The 21268-nt window shown below is 37.0% G+C and overlaps 1 protein-coding gene across 2 annotated transcripts in view; it reads left to right on the top strand.

The window, feature by feature from the left end:
* Positions 1-21268, top strand: part of NR3C2 (nuclear receptor subfamily 3 group C member 2) — a 316684-nt gene that overhangs the window by 139485 nt on the left and 155931 nt on the right. The window contains exon 3 of one of the 2 annotated variants that reach the window (XM_011359400.1): positions 16776-16915. In XM_011359400.1, coding sequence (XP_011357702.1) covers positions 16776-16915 — 140 coding nt within the window. Of the gene's footprint in view, positions 1-16775; positions 16928-21268 lie in introns of both variants that reach the window. The other variant, XM_023530217.1, reaches the window with a different exon arrangement.

A 21268-nucleotide genomic window follows, 5' to 3' on the forward strand; every position in this document is an offset into this window, starting at 1 on the left:
CAGCTTAGGAGTAAATCATGTCTTAATATAAAAAATATTAGTAAAACTATTGCCTTCTCTGATACCTCTATGACGCATTACTAGTTTCTCTTGAACAATTAATAGAAAGTTGCGGTACACTTCTGAATGAGTGATATTTGCTTCTTAGGAACAGCCTATTAACAGTCGTGAGAAAAGCAAAGTGCCCATACTCATCAGCCTTCATCCAGTCTCACTTGCAAGCAAATACCATTATGCAACTGTTGTTGCCAGACCATAGTCTTTTATTCAGTTTTGGGTAAGGTTGGCTGAGACTGTACCTGTCATTAGAAAGAGGAAAGCCCTGTCCTTATATTAATGTAATGCCATTATTTGTTTAATTCTTATACTAGGTCTTTTAACTTTATGCAGCTGTGAATAATAAGAGTAAACTCTATCTTTGGTCTTTCAGTACTATTGTGGGTTGACTTCAAGATCTATAAAATGCACATCATAAGAACCATCATGTCAGCATTGTGAGAGTGTAAAAAGCACTCTAAAAACCCAAAGTTAAATATATCCAAGTTAATCAGAGCCTGCAATTACTGTTTGTCTATAGAATTCCAGTAGTTAATAGGAAATAATCAACAAAATAGCACCTCAGTACAATGGTGGCCACCCTGCACATGCTCCCTTACTCCTCTCCAGGAAATATTCTCCAGTCAGGCACATCAAGGCTCTCAGAGAATGTCATAGTAAGGGTTCTAAGGTGACACTCTTCCATTGGGTTTCCCGTGCTCTGTATATTTTAGAATGATTTTAACACTAGTTTTAAGAAAGAGAGATTAATGAATAGTCAAGTAGTACTATGAAATTTCATCAACCAAATCATCCCCTTTTTATTACGATCATAATTTAACTACTCATACATAATGTGTTTATTTAAATAAGCCTGTGTCAAAATATGTTTTTCCTATTTCAGGGATTGTAAATTGGATTAGAAATTTGTTCAGAGTTACTTGGTATCTGTTGACTCTTGGAAATTCCAGATTTTCTTCCTTTTAGTTTTATGAATGGCATATGGTAATATTAATTATTTTTATTTTATATTTCTCATCTGGTTTATAATGTAAGGCTAGCTTTATCTACTTTCTTTATAGCAAATTTAATTCCTCATAAAGTCCTCTTTGCTTTTATAATTTAAATTTTAGAAATAAATGTAAACTAAACTTTTTAGCTTAATTTTTTATCTCAAATTATTTTTACCCTATAGATATACAGTAGCATATTCTTTCTTCCATTGTAACATATTCTTTTTCCTATCATTAATTTCTACACTTGTCACTTTCAAATGATCTTTCTATTTAGTGTGGCTGTAATTATTTCAATTAATAAGTAGTCTTCTCTGCCTAGAAATCAAACAATAAACTTAGATGCACACTTCAGAATTATTTTCCCTCTGTCTCACATTTATTTCTGTTATTTTCTTGTTTCTTCCTTGGAAATACATGCCATTTTTAGCTTACTTTTCTGACTAAACTTGTATATATCCACCTTTCTAGGACTCCAACAAATTGTTTGTCATTTGTCTCTTTTAACGCCATCTGTTCTTAACAGCAGATTTCTTAAAACAGTATATTCAGAAAGTTTATGCTGCTTCTGGCTATCTGTTTTTTTAAAAGGTTTTCCTCCTTTTCCTTTCTCACCTATATTAACTTTCCTCTTTTCCCATGAACTGACTCTCTTTTACCTATGGAACATGCTGGCCTGTCTTTTGCTATGTGTGACATAGTCTGGGCTGAGCACACTCCATCGGCCAGGATGGGGCTCTACTACCCTTGAGTAAGCTGAGGAGGCTCCTGGGGTGAGGTGAGCTTCTGCGCCCCAAGTTTATCTGCCCCAACACTGTTGTCTATGTCCCCCAACCCACCCCAACCCAGGCCAGATGCCTTGTCTCTTGTTCTGGAGCTGACCCTGTGCCACTGCACAGGTGGCTGTGATTCCGCTGCCTGGTTTCTCAGGGTCTTGCTGACTCACGCTTTCCCTCTTCGTAACTGGCCCTATCTCTACTCAGTCCCGGGACCTGGCTGGCCAGCCTTTTCTTGCTGTGTCTTCTCTACCTTTCCTTCTTCAGCTTCCTGACCACCCTCTGTGTCCCTTCTCAGGTCCCTGCTAGGCTCTTGTAAGTTGCCTCCTGTTGGTGTGACCTACTGTGCTGGGATCACCACATAGCGCTTCTGGGGCCAACTCCTTTTCTGGCTCTTCAAAAATATTATCAGTTTGGATAAGTTTTAGTAAATTAAGATCGTGGTTGGCCGGGGGAGAGCCAAGATGCCATCCTGATTCCTGAACATATTTTACTATATTTAAAAAATTATATTGTTGACCATATTCTTTAAAGCATGGTAAAATTGGCGTATTTGTGTGTCTTATATTTTTATATTGGAAAATATATTAGTTTCTCTCTACCAAAGGATTTCAAGCACTAGAAAAAGAATTTTGATATAAATTTCAAATTTTTTATTGCAAATAGATATCGATGGTACAGTTTTATTGAGGACATATGAAGTGTCCTCGAAAACAAGTCAGGACATCTAGCAGTCCTAGGCTTATGACACCAGAATTTGAAACCTAGAAGGTTTAGTACATCTTATTTAAGATATTTCTAAATAATAAAATAGGAAGAGAAATGCCAAGCTCTCGAATCTTTGATGGTGGTGTTAGGATGGTATCAGATGACCTTCCTTCTGTTTCTCATCTGGCAGCAGTGTGTGGCAGGAAGCAAAATAGATCTAAGTGACTTCTACGCTGCTTCTTGCCTTGTTGCAGTTAAAACCAAGGAACGCCCTTCCTCAACTTCTTCACCATCTTTCACCACTATTTATAAGTACACTGAAATCTTTCTTTCTTTTTTTTTTTTTTTTACAAACTTCAGTGGAAGTACTTCTGACCACTAAACAATGTCATATTTGCTTTGATATCTGTGCCATTTTCCTTGTTTTAAAAACGTTTTTCATCTTTTCTCAGATCTATTCCAAGGCAAAACCTAACTTAATTTTTAAAACTTTTGAGAAATATTTCTGTAATTGCTTTTAAGAATTTCAGGGAAATGAGAAAAATTATTTTGATGTAAGTCAATAGTTGTCTTTTATAAATATGGCTAAGGACAGGTTTTCATAACCTTGGAGGATAATTAAATTAAGCATTACAGCCAGTAGTAAAGATATGAGTACCTTTTTTTTATTTGAAGGCTTACCGTATCTCACCAAAAGCAGGAAATATTTACTTGCATACTTACTTAAATCATAAGGGATTTATTTTCACACCCATGTATACACACACTCAAAACAGGACTAAGCAGTAAAAAGTATGGATCTGAATACTGATTTAATACTATTGGGAGCTCTTTCTTAATCTCCACAATCCTCATCTCATTTGTGAGAAGTAGAAGTCATGTTGAGTTAGCTGAATTTAGAACTTCATTTTGGTTTTTCTTGCTTTGAGGAAGGACTATTTTAAGCAAATTTGATATCTTTTTATAAGAGCGAGGAAAATAATATACATTTGTTTCAGAAGAGTGTGTGTGTGTGTGTGTGTGTGTGTGTGTGTGTGTGTGTATTCCTTTACTTTCCAGTAGGGATTTATCTGCACCCCTAGCCCCATCCCCATCCTGGCACTAGATTATGGCCTCCAATTATAGGGGATTCTGTTGTATTTTGTTAGCTGACATATGTCAAAGACTTAGAACAATGCCTGGCCTATGCTAAGTACTCAACAATGGTGCCGAGTAAATGAAAAGAAGGGCAAAATTGTTTCAGTACTTGCTCATTTTCATAGCACACAACCTGTAGGCTTGGAGAGAGGTTGGGAGGTAATTGGACCAATCCCTTAGTATCAGAAAAGCAACAAAGATAAAGTGAGGCAGGAGGTTCAAGTGAACTAGTTAGAAAAAATGTGGATCCTGGTTAGTTCTTTGTTATTCCACTCTGTCTACTGGCAAATATCTAAATAGTCCTTTTAATTTAAATTAAATATTTCATTCGCTCTGGTAAGTAATAGCCACACCTCTAATATTAGTGGTAGCTTTTTTCTCAAAGCCAAAATATGTATGGGTGAGGGGATGGGGCAGGAGATAGGCGGACAGAGATGAGAAGAGAAAGGTAGAAAGGAGGGAGGAACAGAGTATTTAGTAGATTTTTTTCCCTTGATTTTTTTCTTAAGAGTAAGATAGTAAGTAATAAATAAATACTGCATTTTTATGTGCCTTTGGGTTGGCCACAGGGAGCAGCACTGAGTCACTGGTCATTTGTTAGCATGATGTGTGTGACGTGTGTATACAATCTTAGCTAGCCAAAGAGCAGCCTTTCTTAAACCTTAGGTTTCAGATATTTTTAGAGAGAGGAAATCAAAGAAACAGCCTCAAACTTCAAATCCTAAGAAAAATAAAGACCCAAAGAAAGTACTCAGGATTCTCTAATTGTTCTGTTTGTGTCAGGTCAGGAAACTATCATACAGTTTGGTTTATTAAAATTATTTTTAAAAAAAAAAAACAACATTTTTACTTTAAAATGGAAATAATGAAATTGATTAGAAAAAAGTGAACAAAGTATATAACAACAACTATTTTAAAAAATAATAGCATGTTTGGTGGAGAATGTGGTAATGGAAGGGTACTTAGCTGTCTGGGGATGGGGATAACCCCTCAATACGCTCATGTGTTGCTTTGAAGGCCTGAGGTCATCATATTTGGTAGAGTCCTTTGCCCACAGAAGAATAAATAAATGATCATATTATTGAGTTAGAAATGCCATCCTATAGCAAATCCTGATTTCGTCATTCAAGCCAGAGGTCAGAAATATATTAAATAGAACAATAAGAAATTCCTGATTTCGCAGGTCAAAACCAGGTAGAAAACAGCAATTTCACAAATGGCTTACTCCTCGGAGGAATTTTAGAAAGGGAGCTCTGTAGAGAACTTAAAGATAAGCATAGGCAACTGTCGATGCGCCAGTACGGCACTGATTCACCAACCCTGAAGAGTACCAGGTGAAAGTAGAAAAGGCGCCTCTGAATTTCTTTGCAGACATAGTCATCCGAATCTATGCACTTGAGTGCCCTGTGATTGCTCCTACTGAATGCTGCTGCCGTTTTCTTCTGAGGAAATTCTTAATGAAAAATACCTGAAGAGCAGGAAATCTTAACACTGCAGATTTTTGCATGCTCGAGAATACATGTGTTTCCTCTTCAGGGTGTGTGTGTGCACACACCTTATTTTCAGAGATTCCCAGTGAGACTGGTCTATCCCCTGAATAGCATTTTGCAGTGCTGATAAAATCATTGTGTTTGGTGATGCCAGCCAACAGGAGCCAAGGACTCCATTCCTGTTTGTGTGTGGTTATACAGTAGTATACATAAAGAAAAGCCTTGGTTACTTGAAAAATACATTAATGTTTTGAAAATGGATTTTTTTTTTTTTTTACCTGTTATAAGCTAATGTGTGAATGAGAATGTTTTTTTTTTTTTTTTTTGGATAAGTTCTTTATACTTTTACTGGAAGATAATTTCAGAGTATTTAGCTGACCTGGAAGCAGTTATGTTTTTCACAATTACAGAGTTAACCCTAAGAAAATAAGTTTATTACTTGGGAATTTTTTTCTAACTCTCAAGTGACATGTCATTGATTACTCAGAAACTGCAATGTTAAAGAATGAATTTTTAAAATCCCTTTAAGCATTCTTTACGATTTTATCATATTAAGATGCTATTTTTATTGTTTTGAGAGGTGGAAACCCTGTTCAAAGTCAGATATGGGGTACATTTGAAGTAAATATGGCAGGTGTCATATCAAAAAAAGCACTGTGACATTGTCATTGATGTCATTAATTTATAGATTTTGGAGTGAGCTTCTCTAAACCTATCACATGCAAATCCTTGAAATAATGAAGAATATTCCTATATCCTACATGAATAAACTCAGTTTAAGGCAGGAAGAGTAGAGGATACAAGTCGGTGCAAAAGTCCCTGTGCTCTTATGTACAGGTCACACACAGCGGCAGTAATAGTTGAGTAGGGCGTGTGAATCAGAGGGCAGTACCTGTGGCAATGGAGTCATTATTTTTGGAATGCAGGAAAAACCACTCACGGAATAGAAACTGTTTGGATCTTTGACTCATTAATGAAACTAGTAGAAAGATGCCATATTCTGTTGCCCGGAAAGGCCCTGCATGATGAAGCATGTTTTACATCAACTTTTTGAAAATGCGGTAAGCAAAAAACACACTGAAATCAGTAATTCTAAATAACTCAGATTCAAGGTCCACAGCTAGGTCTAGAACCCATTAGTACTCCGTGACTCCTGCCATCTGTATTAGCATGTATGTTTGCATCTTAACATAATGATAGTAAATGTTCAGGGGAAAAAGTTAAGTCATGTTTATTTTATATAGTACATTTCAAAAGTGAAATCACTGTAATTAAAAACACTCAGCAAGCATTTTTTAATAATCTTAAAACATACTTTATGCACTCAAACAAACATTTAGAAGTAATCTCCTTAAAACATACTTTATAAAGTACTGGCCCATAGATGATATGATAAGTTCATGATTCCTTCTCAGGGGATTCTAAATAACTAACTTCTAACATGTATAAATACATACACTCACATGTCAATGATTACAGAGGCAAAATAGAAAATGGAGGCATTTTTTTAGTACATATATTTGACCATTATCTTAGCAATCACTGATTGGCATATCATGCTCAATAAACGTTTCCGGAGATAATGTTAGATCTTTTTAGAGACTCTGCATATGCTCATGTTATTCTACCAGATACAGTGTTAGGACCGACAGCTTCCCTGAAAATGGAAACTTCTTAATAAAAAGGATGGTGAGTACTTTGCACTTCCGTATGCCTTACATGTACATAAAAATGACCATTGCCAAGGTCATTGGTGACAACAGTGACTACATCCCAGTGGTCAACCTTAAGTCTTGTCTAGGTGACATTTGACACCGTTGACCTCCCACCAATGCTGTCCGCTCTTTGATTCCAAGACTCTTCATTATCTTGTCTGCCTGCTTCTTCGGTTTTCCATCTTCAGGTTTGTTAATGACTTCTTCTTTGGCTGCCTAACTGGAAATGTTAGTTTTCTGTAGATTTCCATCTGTGACCTTCTTTTCTCTTTATTTCAACTTTCACTGACTGAGCTCATTCATTGTTCCATGAATAAAATCTAGAGGCCTTGCATTCTAAGAACAATCTATCTTACAAGGTATGTTCCAACCTTTCACTTTATTGAACATGTTTTTCGTGCTTGCCCTATTCAGTGGTCCTTAGTTTTCTTCCAGTTCATCAGAATTTTTTGCTTTCATTGTCTGTCTTGTATATATTAAAAATTGCGATCAGTTGTTTCAATTATGTCCTTTAACATGGTAGATTTTTGTATCCCTCTCTTTTTATTTTTCTTGCCACGTTTTCAGTTGTCTATCAGATGTTTCAATTCATTGTCCTAGAATCATCTCAAACTACTTTGTCTGTGATTTGGACCATTTTCCCTGCTTGTCAGGAAGTTCTTTGAGTGGTAGATCCCAGTGCATTTGCCATTGTCTGGACTTTTTTCTTGGTCCTGCTCATTTTCACATCGTCCCATTCCTCCATGAAGCTTTCCTTCAGCTCAGTTGCAAGTTATTGGACTCTTTTTGAATTCTAATTTGTTTTTAAGCCACGGGTGACTCTTATAATGTAGTGACTTTAATATTTACCAGTCTCCAGGTCTTAGCTTCGCTCCTCGATTATTGAGAGTAGAGGCCATCTGTTATCTTTGTATTGTTACATAGCTTGTGTTTAGTAAAAATAGTTTGATTAAATAATTCATTAACAATATAGTGGCTGATAGTTAAATCTGACTAGTTTTCCTTTTTTTTGTTAGAAAATGCATTTTATTCTAGATTTAAATGTTTTTGCATGTTTTCCAAAAAATTAGATTTTACATATTTTGATCAAACGCTGATTTGTCTAGCCACAGCTTATATTTAAGGAGAAAGAGATACTCAAATGCCTTTCTAGTATAGATATTTATTTTTAAAATGAAATTTTACACACACTAGTGTGGGCTTCAATTTTTTGTGATCCAAAATATTCCTACTTTTTGTTTTTGCTTTTAGATCTGGGTCAGGCTACTTTTCTGCTGAGCTTAAGCTGTACTTTCTCAATTATAATTTTAAGTCATTCATTTAAATGAAATTTAGAGTATATAAAACACATATTTCGTTAATCAGAGACAATTTAATAAATATTATTAATGGTATAAACTGTTGCGAAAGCAAACAAAAAGAGTAAATTGGAAAAGACTAATCAGCCATCGCTGTGCTTTAAATTCTATTTTCCAAGCTAATTTTGTCCTTGAGTTTTCCGTGTTGGGGTAACTTTAGCTAAAACTTTATTCATACATCTGAGATTGTAAAATTTGTACCAATTCTTTAATTCCTATCTGTGATGCATTGTGAATTATGGCTTAAGGGTACGAACCTTATTGAATGAGGAATTATCCCTCAAAACATTAAAGAATCACTTATCAAAGGTAACACCATGAAAGAAAATATACTACGAGAATCACTTCCAAATATTCCCCGTAAGTAATGGGAAAACTAGACTAACATACATCAGATAAAATATATGACTTAAAATACATACTTATCAAAACAAAAGGAAATAGTCAGCAAAAGGTGTTTTTCAAAAAAAAAAATTATTTGTGGGTAAAAATTAGAATTTTAGTAAACCAGTTGTTAAAGGTTGATTTATGTTTGTGAAATCTTTTATACTGAGTGTTCTCCAAATTCTTATGTTCTTAGATTTAGTGTTCTTTATGTAAAAGAGTATGTATTTGAATCTCAATAATTGTTTATCCTAATGATCTAATGCTGCTGTTTCCAGCCCACACACTGCAGACACCATGGGAACCAGAATTCTTATAAGAAGTGCTCAAGTCCATATGCACACAAAACACTGCCTGTTCAGTAAATAAACACTTATGGCTATTGTAATACCACTATTTCATAGTATGTTTTTAAAATACCTTTTCTGCTGCTTACCAATGTTTTACAAGCTTATACAAATTAAAAACATTTCAGAAAAATATAATATGGAGAAGTAGAATTATCTGTAGTACCACCATTATGGTACTCACTGTCAAGAATTTAGATCCAACAGTAATACTAATAAGAGCCAGAATTTTAAAAATAGTTAATATATGCTAGACACTGTTCTAAGTGCTCTTATATATTGAGTAAATTAATCTCTTAGCAACTCTGTATGGTAGGACCTTTGCTGTCACTACTTAACAGATAAGGAGACTGGCCCAGAAAGGTTAAGTAAACCGGATTTATATTGCTCTCAGTTTTTCCTATGAGTAGACTATCATTTAATATTATGGTTATTATATTATTTGCAAAAATAGGAACATAACCATACCAATACCTTTCTACCACTCTCAGGTCCAAAACTCCCAACCTGTTCTTCACTCCAATCTTACATATTAATTAATGTACTACCATCCAATTTTTCTGCAAGTCCTCTTGGTGCTCTCTACCTAAAAAGAAAAGAAAAATCCCTAATGTAGCCACTTCTCACTGTATTTACTTTAAGCTTAATCCAAGCCATTATCATCTCCTGCCTGGATAACTGCAGGAACTTCTTTGGCTGCCTCCCCACTTCCAACATCACCCACTCCCACAGTCCATTCTCCACGCAACAGCCAAAGTAAGATTTTAAAATGTCAATCAGATAATGTTACCCTTCTGTTGAAAACATTTCAAAATTCACATCACTCCTGCTGGCACTTAGACCAGCATTCTAACTCATTACCATAGCCTTTGAGACCCATGTGGTCCATCCCCATTTTCTTAGGCCTCCTATCTTCCTTCCCTCCTTGTTGACTTTATTTCAGCCATGTTCACTTTGCCCTCATTTCTGTCTCTGGATTGTGTTTTATTCATCCAGGGACTTTGCTCTTCCTTGGGTTTGACATCTTTACATGGCTGACAATTTTGTCATTTCAGTTTCCCTAAAGAGGCCTTCTCCGGCTGCCTACCTAAAGAATCTTGCCTCCCAGCACCTCATCCAATCTCAGTCTCTGTCATTTTCTTCATCGCCCTTACCACTATCTGAAATCACAGGCTTACTTCTGTATTGTATATCTCTCCTACTGCAGTAGAAACTCCATGAGAGTGGGGACTTTTCTCTTCGTTGTTCATCCTAGTGCCTGGAACCGTGGGGCTCATAGTAGATTTCAGTGAGCAGCTTAGTTAATGAATGGTTTAAACACACCAGCACCTTCAGATAAGTATGTATCTTTACTGAAGTATTGTTTCTATATTCCTCCAAATTCTCACTCTGCCCTAGGTAGTTGCATGAATGCTTGGATTGATTGCACATGGAAAAAACCTTTATAGCAGATGGTGGTGATGGTAGGAGCATATATCCAATTAAGTGATGGTACAAAAAATAGGTGTGTTTAAATATTAAGTGAGTTTAAGAAATGAGACAAAGTTTTAGATGAAGAATTTCTGGTCATTGAATAGTGGATCAATCGCTACTATATTGTTATGTAATTGTTATAAAGATGGGAAAAGATAGTTTTATATGTGATAATTCTTGCAGCAACATGGTGCATCATAGATTCTCAGTGAACCAATGTCTCCAGTCATTTTTTGATTAGTAAAAATCATTTTTGCTTGCACAGCTTCTTATTGCTTTCCTCAACCATCCAACTGTTTGTAGAGAGAAAGGTAGCACAATAAGTGGTTTTGATGATTGGCTAGTATATTCCCTCTCAGTTGTCTCCAAAATCCACATGAACCTTCGATTAATCTCTTCAGTGGGTCATTAGAACCATTATATTTGATACTGAAAATAGTTGCATCTTCCTTGTGTTTCTCTAAGAGCGACACTACTTTTATAAATGGAAATATAATGGTTACGCATGTCTCCTTTATAGTATTTTCACATTTATATAAAATTCTATGAACTACCCCTGTCTGTTAATTATAAACTTCTTTCTGTGAACAATGTTTCTTTGATTACCAAAACCAAAAATGACTGGTTTGGGTAGTTTTTCCCAACTTGTCAATATTGAAATGGTTTTCAGAGGGTAAAATACAATTTTAATGCATAAATTTATACAGAGTTTTAACCAAAATCAGCAGAGATACAATCGTATAGATGCAAGAAAAAATTTTAAATGTCATATGATTAGCTGTTCTAGAAAGAATAAGTTTTTACATGTAGATTTTTTAATGCTTGATTATATTAAATAATGTTTTTTATAGTTTAAAATACACTGTCTTTAATTTGAGCTTGAAATTCAGTTTGTATAAAACTTGTTCATGACAATCTCATTTATCTTTTGTATCTATCTTTACCTTAAATAAATATCTTGAAAAGGATCTTAGAGATCATATATTGAACCTTTTTATGGTGAGAATTATAGCTCAAATAATTGATTTTGCCAAGGTTTCACCAGATAATGGCTGAGCTGGAACTAGATCCCAGGCCTCTTAACTGACCCTGTGTTCTCACCTTTTTCCCTTTCCCGTGCGGCCTTACAGTTGGGCCCCATATCTTACATAGATTCTTGGTAAATAGACTATACTATAATTGTGAATTCTGACATGCAGAATTACTAAGTAAGCTTTGTATTTTGGTAACACTTGGTGTCTAAGTAATGAGTGCAAAGTCTGTCCCCCTCTCCTCGTCTCCCCATCCTCCTATTTATAAAATGTATAATGTGTTTCTTAAAACTGAGTATATAACCTCCCAACCATGTGCCATCTTTTGGTTTCAAAGATAATCACATGATAGGGTGTCAGTTGAGATTGGAGTTTTCCTAACCCATCCACACTTTGTGGTCTGTCTTCTTTGTTAATAATGCATGTCCGTGAGACAGTTGGCTGCATTTTTGAGAATAGTCTGTGTCCCTGGATTTTTTTGTCCTCTATGCAGGGCTAGATGAACCGTATGGGAATTGAACCTATAACCTTGGCCTCATTAATTTACCTTCTATAAAATCGCCTTTTGGAAATTTATGTTCTACAGTAATGAGATTAGGAGTGCAGTTTCATTCTTTCAATAAATAGTACCAACACTGCACTGATGGCTGCAGAGAGCACAGAGATGCACAGGACAAAGTTTTTGCCTTCAAGGGATTAAGATAAGTGCATGAGTCACTAATGTGAGGGTGAAAGTGATGACTGCTGAAGGAGAGGCGTTAGTAAAATGCTAGAATGGATCGGAGACAGGAGAGCGGTGCTTCCTGCTGAGAGGCCCAGTGGGGAGCCTGAAGGGTAGACAGGGTTTCCTGGAGGGAAGTAGGGCAGAGGAAGTGCTGGGTCCTGTACCATGGTGGTACCTACCCTTGACAGAGATGTGGGGCGTGGCGAGCACAAGGTCAGGCAATGTGAGAAGACCTGCAGGGGAAGGTTGATTAGGAAGAGGGGCTTAAATGCCCTAACAGAGATATCTTTTAAGGTGGTGTTGGGTGGGGATGACTGAAGATTTCTGAGCTGAGAAGTCATAGGGTCCGCCCTCTTTAACAGGAAGATTCCTTTGTCAGCCACTGTAGGAGGGGGAGAGGGCGTGGTTAGGGAAGAGCCCTTAGGAAGGGGGAGAGCCTGCAGCAGTGTTACCAGCAGCCAGGTGAGGAGAAAGGGTGTGAGACCAGACTGAGCAGGACTTGGTGACTGGATTTAAGAGTCCAGAAGTCCAAGGTTTGAAGCTGGGTGACTAGCAAATGGCCGCACCCTTCCAGAAGCTAATGGAACATAGAGCAGAGAAGTTATATAAAGGCATGGGACATGGGGGAGAGGTTGGAGCTGGATATAAAGATTTGGGCAGTTAATCACCAAAAGAGCTATTTGAGCTGGGGTGGTAGATGAGATCATTAAGGGGTAGATTGTAGAAAAAAGAAAAAAAAACAAGATGGTCAAAGGTAGAACTCCAAAGAAAATCTATAATGGTGATCAAGAGAATAAGAGCCTGAAAAATAGAGGAGGGGTGTTAGGAGGATGAGCTCAGTCCAGTGTGACAGAAACTGGAGAGGTTCTGCTGAGAGGCCCGTAGAGGCTAATTTGCTCTTTTGTCATTGAAAGATGTTAGAGAACAAGGAGGAAAGGTAATTTATGTTTGGCTTGATTTTAAAACTAAATGAATGTATTGCTCTGATTTGGATTTCACAGAGCCTCATTTTTATGCCAGGCTTTCTCTTTAATTTCTCTTAATTTGTTTCTGCTACGTACTTTTCACTCTCACAACAGTTAAAAACAAATCACATCCCTTTATGTAAGGAATGCAGTAGGCCTTCAGAATTGATGACGTGGTGGGTTTTACGATGACTGTTGTGAAAATGTGAGTTATCTGAAATCACTCACTTATTTAAGTTTAATTCGGTGCCTATTATGTACCCGGTATAGTTCTATGTACAGTGGTGAGTAACACAGACGGGAATCCTGGTCCTGATTGAGTTTACTTCCTTGTGTGGATGACATAAACAATACACAGACTAAAGAAGTAAAATACACATGTTAGATGGTGATATGCTCCATAAAGAAAAATAAAGCAGAAAAGGACAGGAAGTTCTGCAGGAGGAATATTTTTAGTAGAGTGGTCAGAGAAGGCCTGACTGGAAAAGTGACATTTAGAGGAAGCCCTGAAGGACGCGAGGGAGGGGCTATGTAGATATCTAGGGGGAAGCTGGGTCAGCAAGTGTGAAAGCCTGAGGTGATGTGTTTAAGAGCTAGCAAGGAGGCCAATATTGCCGAAGTGGAAACAGGCAAGTGAGAGCGGTTAGCGATGTCCCAGGGGACAGATTGTAGCCCTGTGGTCATAGGGATGACTTTGACTCTTACTCTGAGTGTGAGAGAAAGCCCCTGGATAGTGCAGAACAAAGGAGTAAATAAGGATTATTCTGGTTACAAGGGAAAGAATGGGGCAAGGAGAAACAGGGAGAGACTTTTTAAAATTCCAGGTAGAGGTATTGATTGCTTAGACTAGAGTGGCACTAGAGGAGGTTTTGGGTAGTGATCTGAAGCTGAATGTCTTCTGAAAGTAAGGTGAATAGAATTTAACAAATGAGATGTGTGGCGTGAGAGAAAGAAGAATCAGGGATGAGTCCAAGTTGCTTTATCCGTTTGCCAGGGCTGCGTAACAAAGTACTGCAAACCTAATTGGCTGACTGGAACAACAGAAAGGTATTGTGTCACAGTTGGGGATGCTAAAAGTCCAAAATTAACTAGCACATTGGCTGATTTGGTTCCTTCTGAGGTCTGTGAGGGAGAATCTGTTCTTTGCCTCTATCCTAGCTTCTGGTAGTTCACTGGCAATTTTTGGCATTCCCTGGCTTGTAAAAGCATCACCGCCTTCATCTCTGCCTTCATCTTCACGTGGTATTCTCCCATCGTATGTGCGTGTCCCAGTCTCCCCTTTTTAATAAGGATACCAGTCATATTGGATTAGGGGTCCACCCTCGTCTTAACCAATTACATCTTCTATGACCCTGTTCCCAAATAAGGTCATACTCTGAGGCCCTAAGGGGCTAGGACTTTGGCCTCGTAATTTGGGGAGACTACAATTCAGGCCATAATAGTTGCCATTAAATGAGTTGAGAAAGTTTGTGGAGGATCAGGTTTGGAGGCAGGGAAAGATCAGCAGAGCTATGGGCATGTTAAGTTTGACGTGCACATCAGACTCTCAAGCGGACGTGTCGAATAGACAGTTGGACGAATGGGTTTGAAATTCACCGAAGGGGACTGGGCTGGTGATGAACATTTCATATTTAAAGCCAAGAGGCTAGATGAGATCACTAAAAAAGTGAATTTGGATAGAAGAGAGTTCCGGAGACTAAAATTAAGAGACTATTATGTATCGGGACCAAAACCAAGGCTCATGAAAATGTGAAATACAAATCCCACGTATGCTTGTAGTTGTGAAAACACAATTACTTTTTAATGATGGTTTTAAGTTATATTCTAAATGTTTACAAAGTCATTTTTCCTGTGAAGTGTAAGAGTCAGACAGTATATGGATTGAGTCTTACTGGCTAACGTGCTGAAGAAGTTACTGGTGCTGAAATGGAATGTTTTGAATGCTATAAAGAAGTCAAAGGACACTAATAAAAATAATAAAGAGCTCTTTCCTCAGAAAGAGAAACAACTTCGGAGAACATTGCTTTGGTCCTTGATTTAAGAAGTCGTTTTCTAGAAAGTCAGTCATGCTACAGTGCTCTGAGCAGCTGAATAGTTTGTTCCTTCATCTGTTTCTGGCGAGAGTGGAGTTAAAACATTTTAAATTGTTTATTTTTTTAATCATAAAGGCAATAGTATCACACTTTTAGCTAATTTTAAAAACAAATCATCATTGTAACACAACCATTCCAGCCTTCTGATATGTTTTCTTTGAGGTTCCCACTGCCCCCCGACACACACACGTGCACACACACACACACACACACACACACGCACATACGCCAGCTGTTTCACAGGAAGACGAAAGCCATGACAGCAGGGTGAAGGCTGTGACGTAACAATCCACTCAGTTTCTGAATATGTCCAGTTCCCATTTCTCTGAGCCACTGTATCTACTGCTTCCTCTGCCCTCTTTCTTGGTCTAGCCATCATCTAGTTGTGCTTCAAAATTCAGTTCTGCTGTCACCTGTCAGGAAGTGCTTTTCAAACTGCTCTGTCCTCATCCTTCTGGTATGGATGACTGAATCTGCAGTGTGCCACCATGTTACCCCAAACCAAAGTACTCACCATAATAGTCCATGTCCCCACTAGACTCTGAGGATAGAGACTGGGGTTTTTTATATTTTATTTCCTCAGTACTTTGTGCTGGTCTTATGGGTAGATATTTAGTAAATGTCTATGGACTATGAATGAAAAGAAAAAGTCAACTTCTTTGCCTGCTCAGTACACATCTAAACTGTCACCGAACTATGATTCCTTAATAGAATTTAAAACATTTTGTTCAGAGTATGCTATTAACACAGTAATATATATCTTGAAAAGATTCCTTTTAAAAAGTATTCATACAGATTGTTGCCTAAAAGGTTAAATTTGTCCCTAAAAATTATTGCCCAGAACCCTTCAGTTTCTTATCAGGAAAGAAACCTGAAATGTTTACCATGTGTGGCTTTAAAAAAAATATTAATTGTGTCCCTTCAAATTAGTAAGCAAAATAAAGTAATTTGAACATACCAGTATAAGGTAACATGGGAGAAAGGCAGGAGCTTGAAAGAAGGGGTAAAATTGCTGGCAGTAGAAGAGGTATTTTTAACATTTTAATAGTGGGCTGTTTTGGAAAGGGGGGATTTTTTTAAATCTGGCATAACTGAGATATATAATCGGAGTCCGGGTGAAGAGAGTTGAGAAGTATTGTAATAGTTCTTTGATACCAAAAGTACTTCCATGATGACTCGGCTGGAGATTCTTCTCCCTGCTTACCTAGAATATAAATAATATCTTTTGGTAAACATTCTCAAAAATAGGAAAAGGATGAGAATAGTTTATTTATTATTTATTATGTATTGTTGGTTATTTATTACTTCTCCATACTGATAAGAGGCTTTGTACTACAGATTCTTGATAGCATTACTTCACCGAGAGAGAGTTTATCTTCATTTTCTAAGCCCCTTGGTATCTGACCAGAACATTCTGAATTCATTCATGGAACCATGATTTCTGACAAATTTTGAACTAAGCTGTGTAGTATATTTAAGTGCACCATTACACTGTGGTCATTTAAATCTTGATTTCTTTCCCCAGCTCTACTTTACGAAGTGTTTCTACTGGATCCTCAAGACCTTCCAAAATATGTTTGGTGTGTGGGGATGAGGCTTCAGGATGTCATTATGGAGTAGTAACCTGTGGCAGCTGCAAAGTGTTCTTCAAAAGAGCAGTGGAAGGTAAATGTTCATGTGGGTGTTCCTTTTACACATTTTTTCCTATAGTGTAGTCTACTTGCACAGTTAACAGTATTGCATTATTGAAAAAATTCAAAAACTGCTTTTGATATAATCTGTCAGTGGTATATAGTAATAATGCCTTATCTAGAAACCACCTGGAGATCTTCCACTGAGCAATATAAATGGGCAAAATTTGAAATTTTGAAATGAGATCAACCAGTCATCAAGAAAGTGTTTTTGTCTCAGACTGTTTTTCAGTGAGACTTATAAAAGTAATTGTCATCATAAAAATTTAATTTGCATGATTTGAAAGAGAATTTTTATTAAAAATACACAGAATACATCATTTCTTCCATTTCTGTACTTCTTTACAGTTGATTCTTGAACAACACAGAGATTACAGGACGCTGTCCCCACCCCACATACCCACACAGTTGAAAATTCATGTGTGACTTTTGAGTCCCAAAAACTTAACTAATAGCCTGCTGTTGACAGGCAGCCTTTATATTGATAATATAAAGCAGACAGTTAACACATATTTTGTATGTTATATGTGTTATACACTGTAATCTTATGATGAAGTAAGCTAGAAAAAAGAAAATGCCATTAAAAATATCAAGAGGAAGAGAAAATACATTTACAGTATTTATTGGAAAAAATCTGTATATAAGTGGATCTGTGGAGTTCAAACTCGTGTTGTTCAAGGGTCAACTGTATCAATATATGTGTTTGTAGCAAATTAAAACATTAATATAAGGATCATGTCTGTAACTTAGGTTGTGTTCCATCAAGAGTGATTTCATTTAATAGTTAACAGCCGCTTCAGATTCCCAGTCTCCGACTGAGTCTTACCTTTGTTCTTACTGAAGGTTTCCAAACGGGTAATTGAGTGGGAAATTTGAGATTGTCTTTTAAGCTCGGTCTTTCTTACAGCCAAGTAATTTTGCTTCCTAAGGAGAAATAGTCTTTTAGTTTATTTTTGCCTCCCTCCACCCTTACTTATGAGCAATTAACATCAGCTTTAAGACAGATGGTTTTATTAATGGTGACTACTGTGACTGGTTGAAGTATAGAAATTTTGCTATTAGTACAGGTATTATTGTATAATTGACACTCATTTTCATTAAGAAGTTTGACATTAAGATTCCTGCAGGTTTATTCCTCAGGGCAGTTTTCTGAGAGATAAGTTGGTACTTCAGAGACTTAATCATAAATGGCTTGAGTGTTTCATCTTTGTTTTGCTGGAGACCGCAGGTGGTGTCCTTAGTTCTGGAATGAAAAAGCTCACCAATTAATTATGTCTTTGCTTATGAGATTGATTTTGCATTATTTAATTTGATATTACATGATTTTACATTATGTACACTATTAATTATTTAATAGTCCCCAAACCCAGCACTGAATTGGTAATAGGAGTGCCATATTTCTTTCTCTGTATATGGGCTCTTGGTTTCAGGTGGAAGAAACTTCAACACAAACTGGCTTCAGCGCCAGTGGAAATTCATTGGCCTACACGACTGGAAAGTCCTAGTGTAGGCTGGCTTCAGGCAAGCCATGGTCTCAAGCCAGGTCATTAGAACTCAGTCCCATTCTCTCCATTTCTTGACTTTGCCCTGGCTCTGTTCTCATGCAAGTTCTCTCATGGTGAGGAGACCCACTGGGCCGCCATTAAAAAGAGGTTTTCGTTCCCAGCTGTTTTTATAAAAGCCCCCAGATGAATCTAACTTCGACTGAACTTGGCTCACGCGCCCCCTCTGAGCCTGCCACTACTGGTTGGGGAATGCAGTGGTCTGAAAGGCTAGTGCTGACAAGTCAGCTAACTTGGACCACCTAGCCGGAGAGTAGGGAAGGGCGTTTTTCTTAGGAAAAGGTGGGGTCTGTTACCAGAAAGCTGATTTCAGGAAAATGGGTAAAATAATATTTTATAAGACTGACTGAAGTTGGTTTATTTTTTTAAGGCTCCCTCCCTCCCCTTTCTCTCTTGCCTTAACTGTATGATTAGTTCAACAGAAAATAAATAGGTGAAATTTGCCTCTGGTGCCTTCCTAATGTCAGTCGTGCCTTCCAGTATGAGAACTCCCCTCCTAGGCTCCCTCATGAACAGAGTACGGTGATAGGTAAACATGAAGTGATATAAGGAGGGCATTTGGAGTTGTCAGTGGGAGCCTCTGAGGTGGCCTACCTGAGGGTCAGCCTTCACATCAGAACCCATGTTTCTACTGTTTATAGAACCCATCCTTCTCTGTTTCTGAAGCAAAAGGTTTTCTGTAAGTTTTTGCTTCCTTTTTGTTGTTTTGAGTAGTTTCTATTGGAGTAGCAGAGGGAAAAATTGATTTTGTAACTGAGGTACAAATAAATATGGAAAAGCCTAAATGTACATCTTGTTCCTTCACTGGAAAGCTGATAATTAATAGGTAATGCAACTTGATAAGTGCCTTTTAAGATTTTTATTAATAGAGTTTATTCCCTGTTTATTTAGGAATTAGAATTTTAGTGCTCACCTGAACAAATCAAGGCTGTAAATTTTAAATATAAACTTTATAAGAGTAATGACCTATTTGCTTTTGTATTTGTTTACCATTTTATCCTGTGTGTGAGAGAGAGAAATATATGAGAAATATGCCTGTCTTTGTATCAGAACTTTCTGATTTAATAAGAAATTATTTTGATAATATTTTATATAGTTTGAGCCACTAATTTCACAAAATTATGGTATATGGGTGTAATTTTTATTCACTGTTTACAGATGAAGACATTTGGGATCACACCCAATCCACTAATCTATTTAGAATCATAAGGCCAAACTTAGACCCATATTCAAGTCTTATGACTCCAAACCCAGACCCAACCTAAAGTCTCATAGCTCCAAATCCTGTGACCTATTAGTTTTGTTTTCCATAATTCTAAAGTTCAGGAAAATTCTACCCTGTCATTCTGTTCATGCCTCCTTGATGATAATGATGGAAGTGATGGAAGCATTGAGAAGATGCAATTGGCACCCTTACTCTGTGTGTATGTGTGTGCATGACCATGTATGTATATACATACACATATACAAATATGTCTTTGTATGTTTTTATATTTAATATTTACTAAGTTTGTTTTCTCATTTTCTTAGGAAACCTTAAGCTCCTCCCTAGATTACAGAAGCAGAGAATTCTAAGCAGCAGCAGGTAGAGGGAACTGAGATGAGGGAGTCGCATAAAGCCAAAAGCAACTAATTTCACCAAGAGCAGAACTGAGGTGACCACTAGAGAGGAGACAAGAGCAAAAACATCATTGCCTCAGCTCTGAGTTTATTGGCTTAAGGCTTTATGCCCTAAAGCACAGCACGCTAAAGCTTGATGTAATAGCATAGAGGTGAATATGTAAGGAGACTGCAAATCATTTTTTAAAAGCGTATTTTATGTTTTTTGTTTAATGGGATGTATATGTGTGCTTATTTTTTCTTCTTAAACATTTAATATAAAAATATTCAGAAGTCTAATCAGAATACCTTATTTACCAATAGCATCAATTAAGAAGAGCCATATCATACTTTACAAATGAAAGTTTATAATTTTATTAAAAAATTAGAACAGCTTATTTGATTTAAGATTTTGTAAAGACCTGTCTGCAAAAGAACATACACACACGCGCGCGCGCGCGCGCACACATACATACACACACACACACACACACACACACACATTTTTTAATAGAGTCCTCCCTCATGGTGGAAACTGGACTGACTATAGGGTCAAAGGACTTAGTTTTAATTTCATCTCTGCCATTTACTAGGCATGACATTATGGCAAGTCATTTAACTTACCTGGGCCTCTTTTTCTTTCTGTATAAATGGGAAAAATAGCATTGCTCTACCTTAATATTGCTATGAAAAGTTTCATGACAACAAAATGTTTATGCAGATTTTGTAAATCATAAAGTAAATTAAAAATACTAGATCTTTATTACTTTTTAAGAACAAATGCTAAAGTTCTCGGCCAGTGCCTGTGTGGAGAGAGTCTGTAAGTGATACAGTAACATTGCACTGTTAGGTCTCCACCTGTAAGCCCTTCATTGTTTTGTTTGTTAGATCTTTGTTTTTCTCGTACTGTTATTTTGTCCATACAGTTGCCCCTTGAGTTTGTGAGATCCTTCTAGACTAGCTGTTCTCAGAATTCTCAGAGGGTGTGTGTGGGGTGGGGGGAATGGAAAGTCTGTCAGAATTTTCTAGAGGGGCTTTTCCACATTTTCCAATGTGGACTGGACTGTTGAGATTTACTCCTGTAATGAGCTGTCCCGCCTTTGGGTGTTGCACAGTAGAGAAAATACTGAGAGCCACCGACGGGACTTCTAGCTCCTCTGGTAGAT

The sequence above is a fragment of the Pteropus vampyrus genome, unplaced genomic scaffold (genome assembly GCF_000151845.1).
Source record: "Pteropus vampyrus isolate Shadow unplaced genomic scaffold, Pvam_2.0 Scaffold47, whole genome shotgun sequence".
In the NCBI taxonomy this organism is placed as follows: Eukaryota; Metazoa; Chordata; class Mammalia; order Chiroptera; family Pteropodidae; genus Pteropus; species Pteropus vampyrus.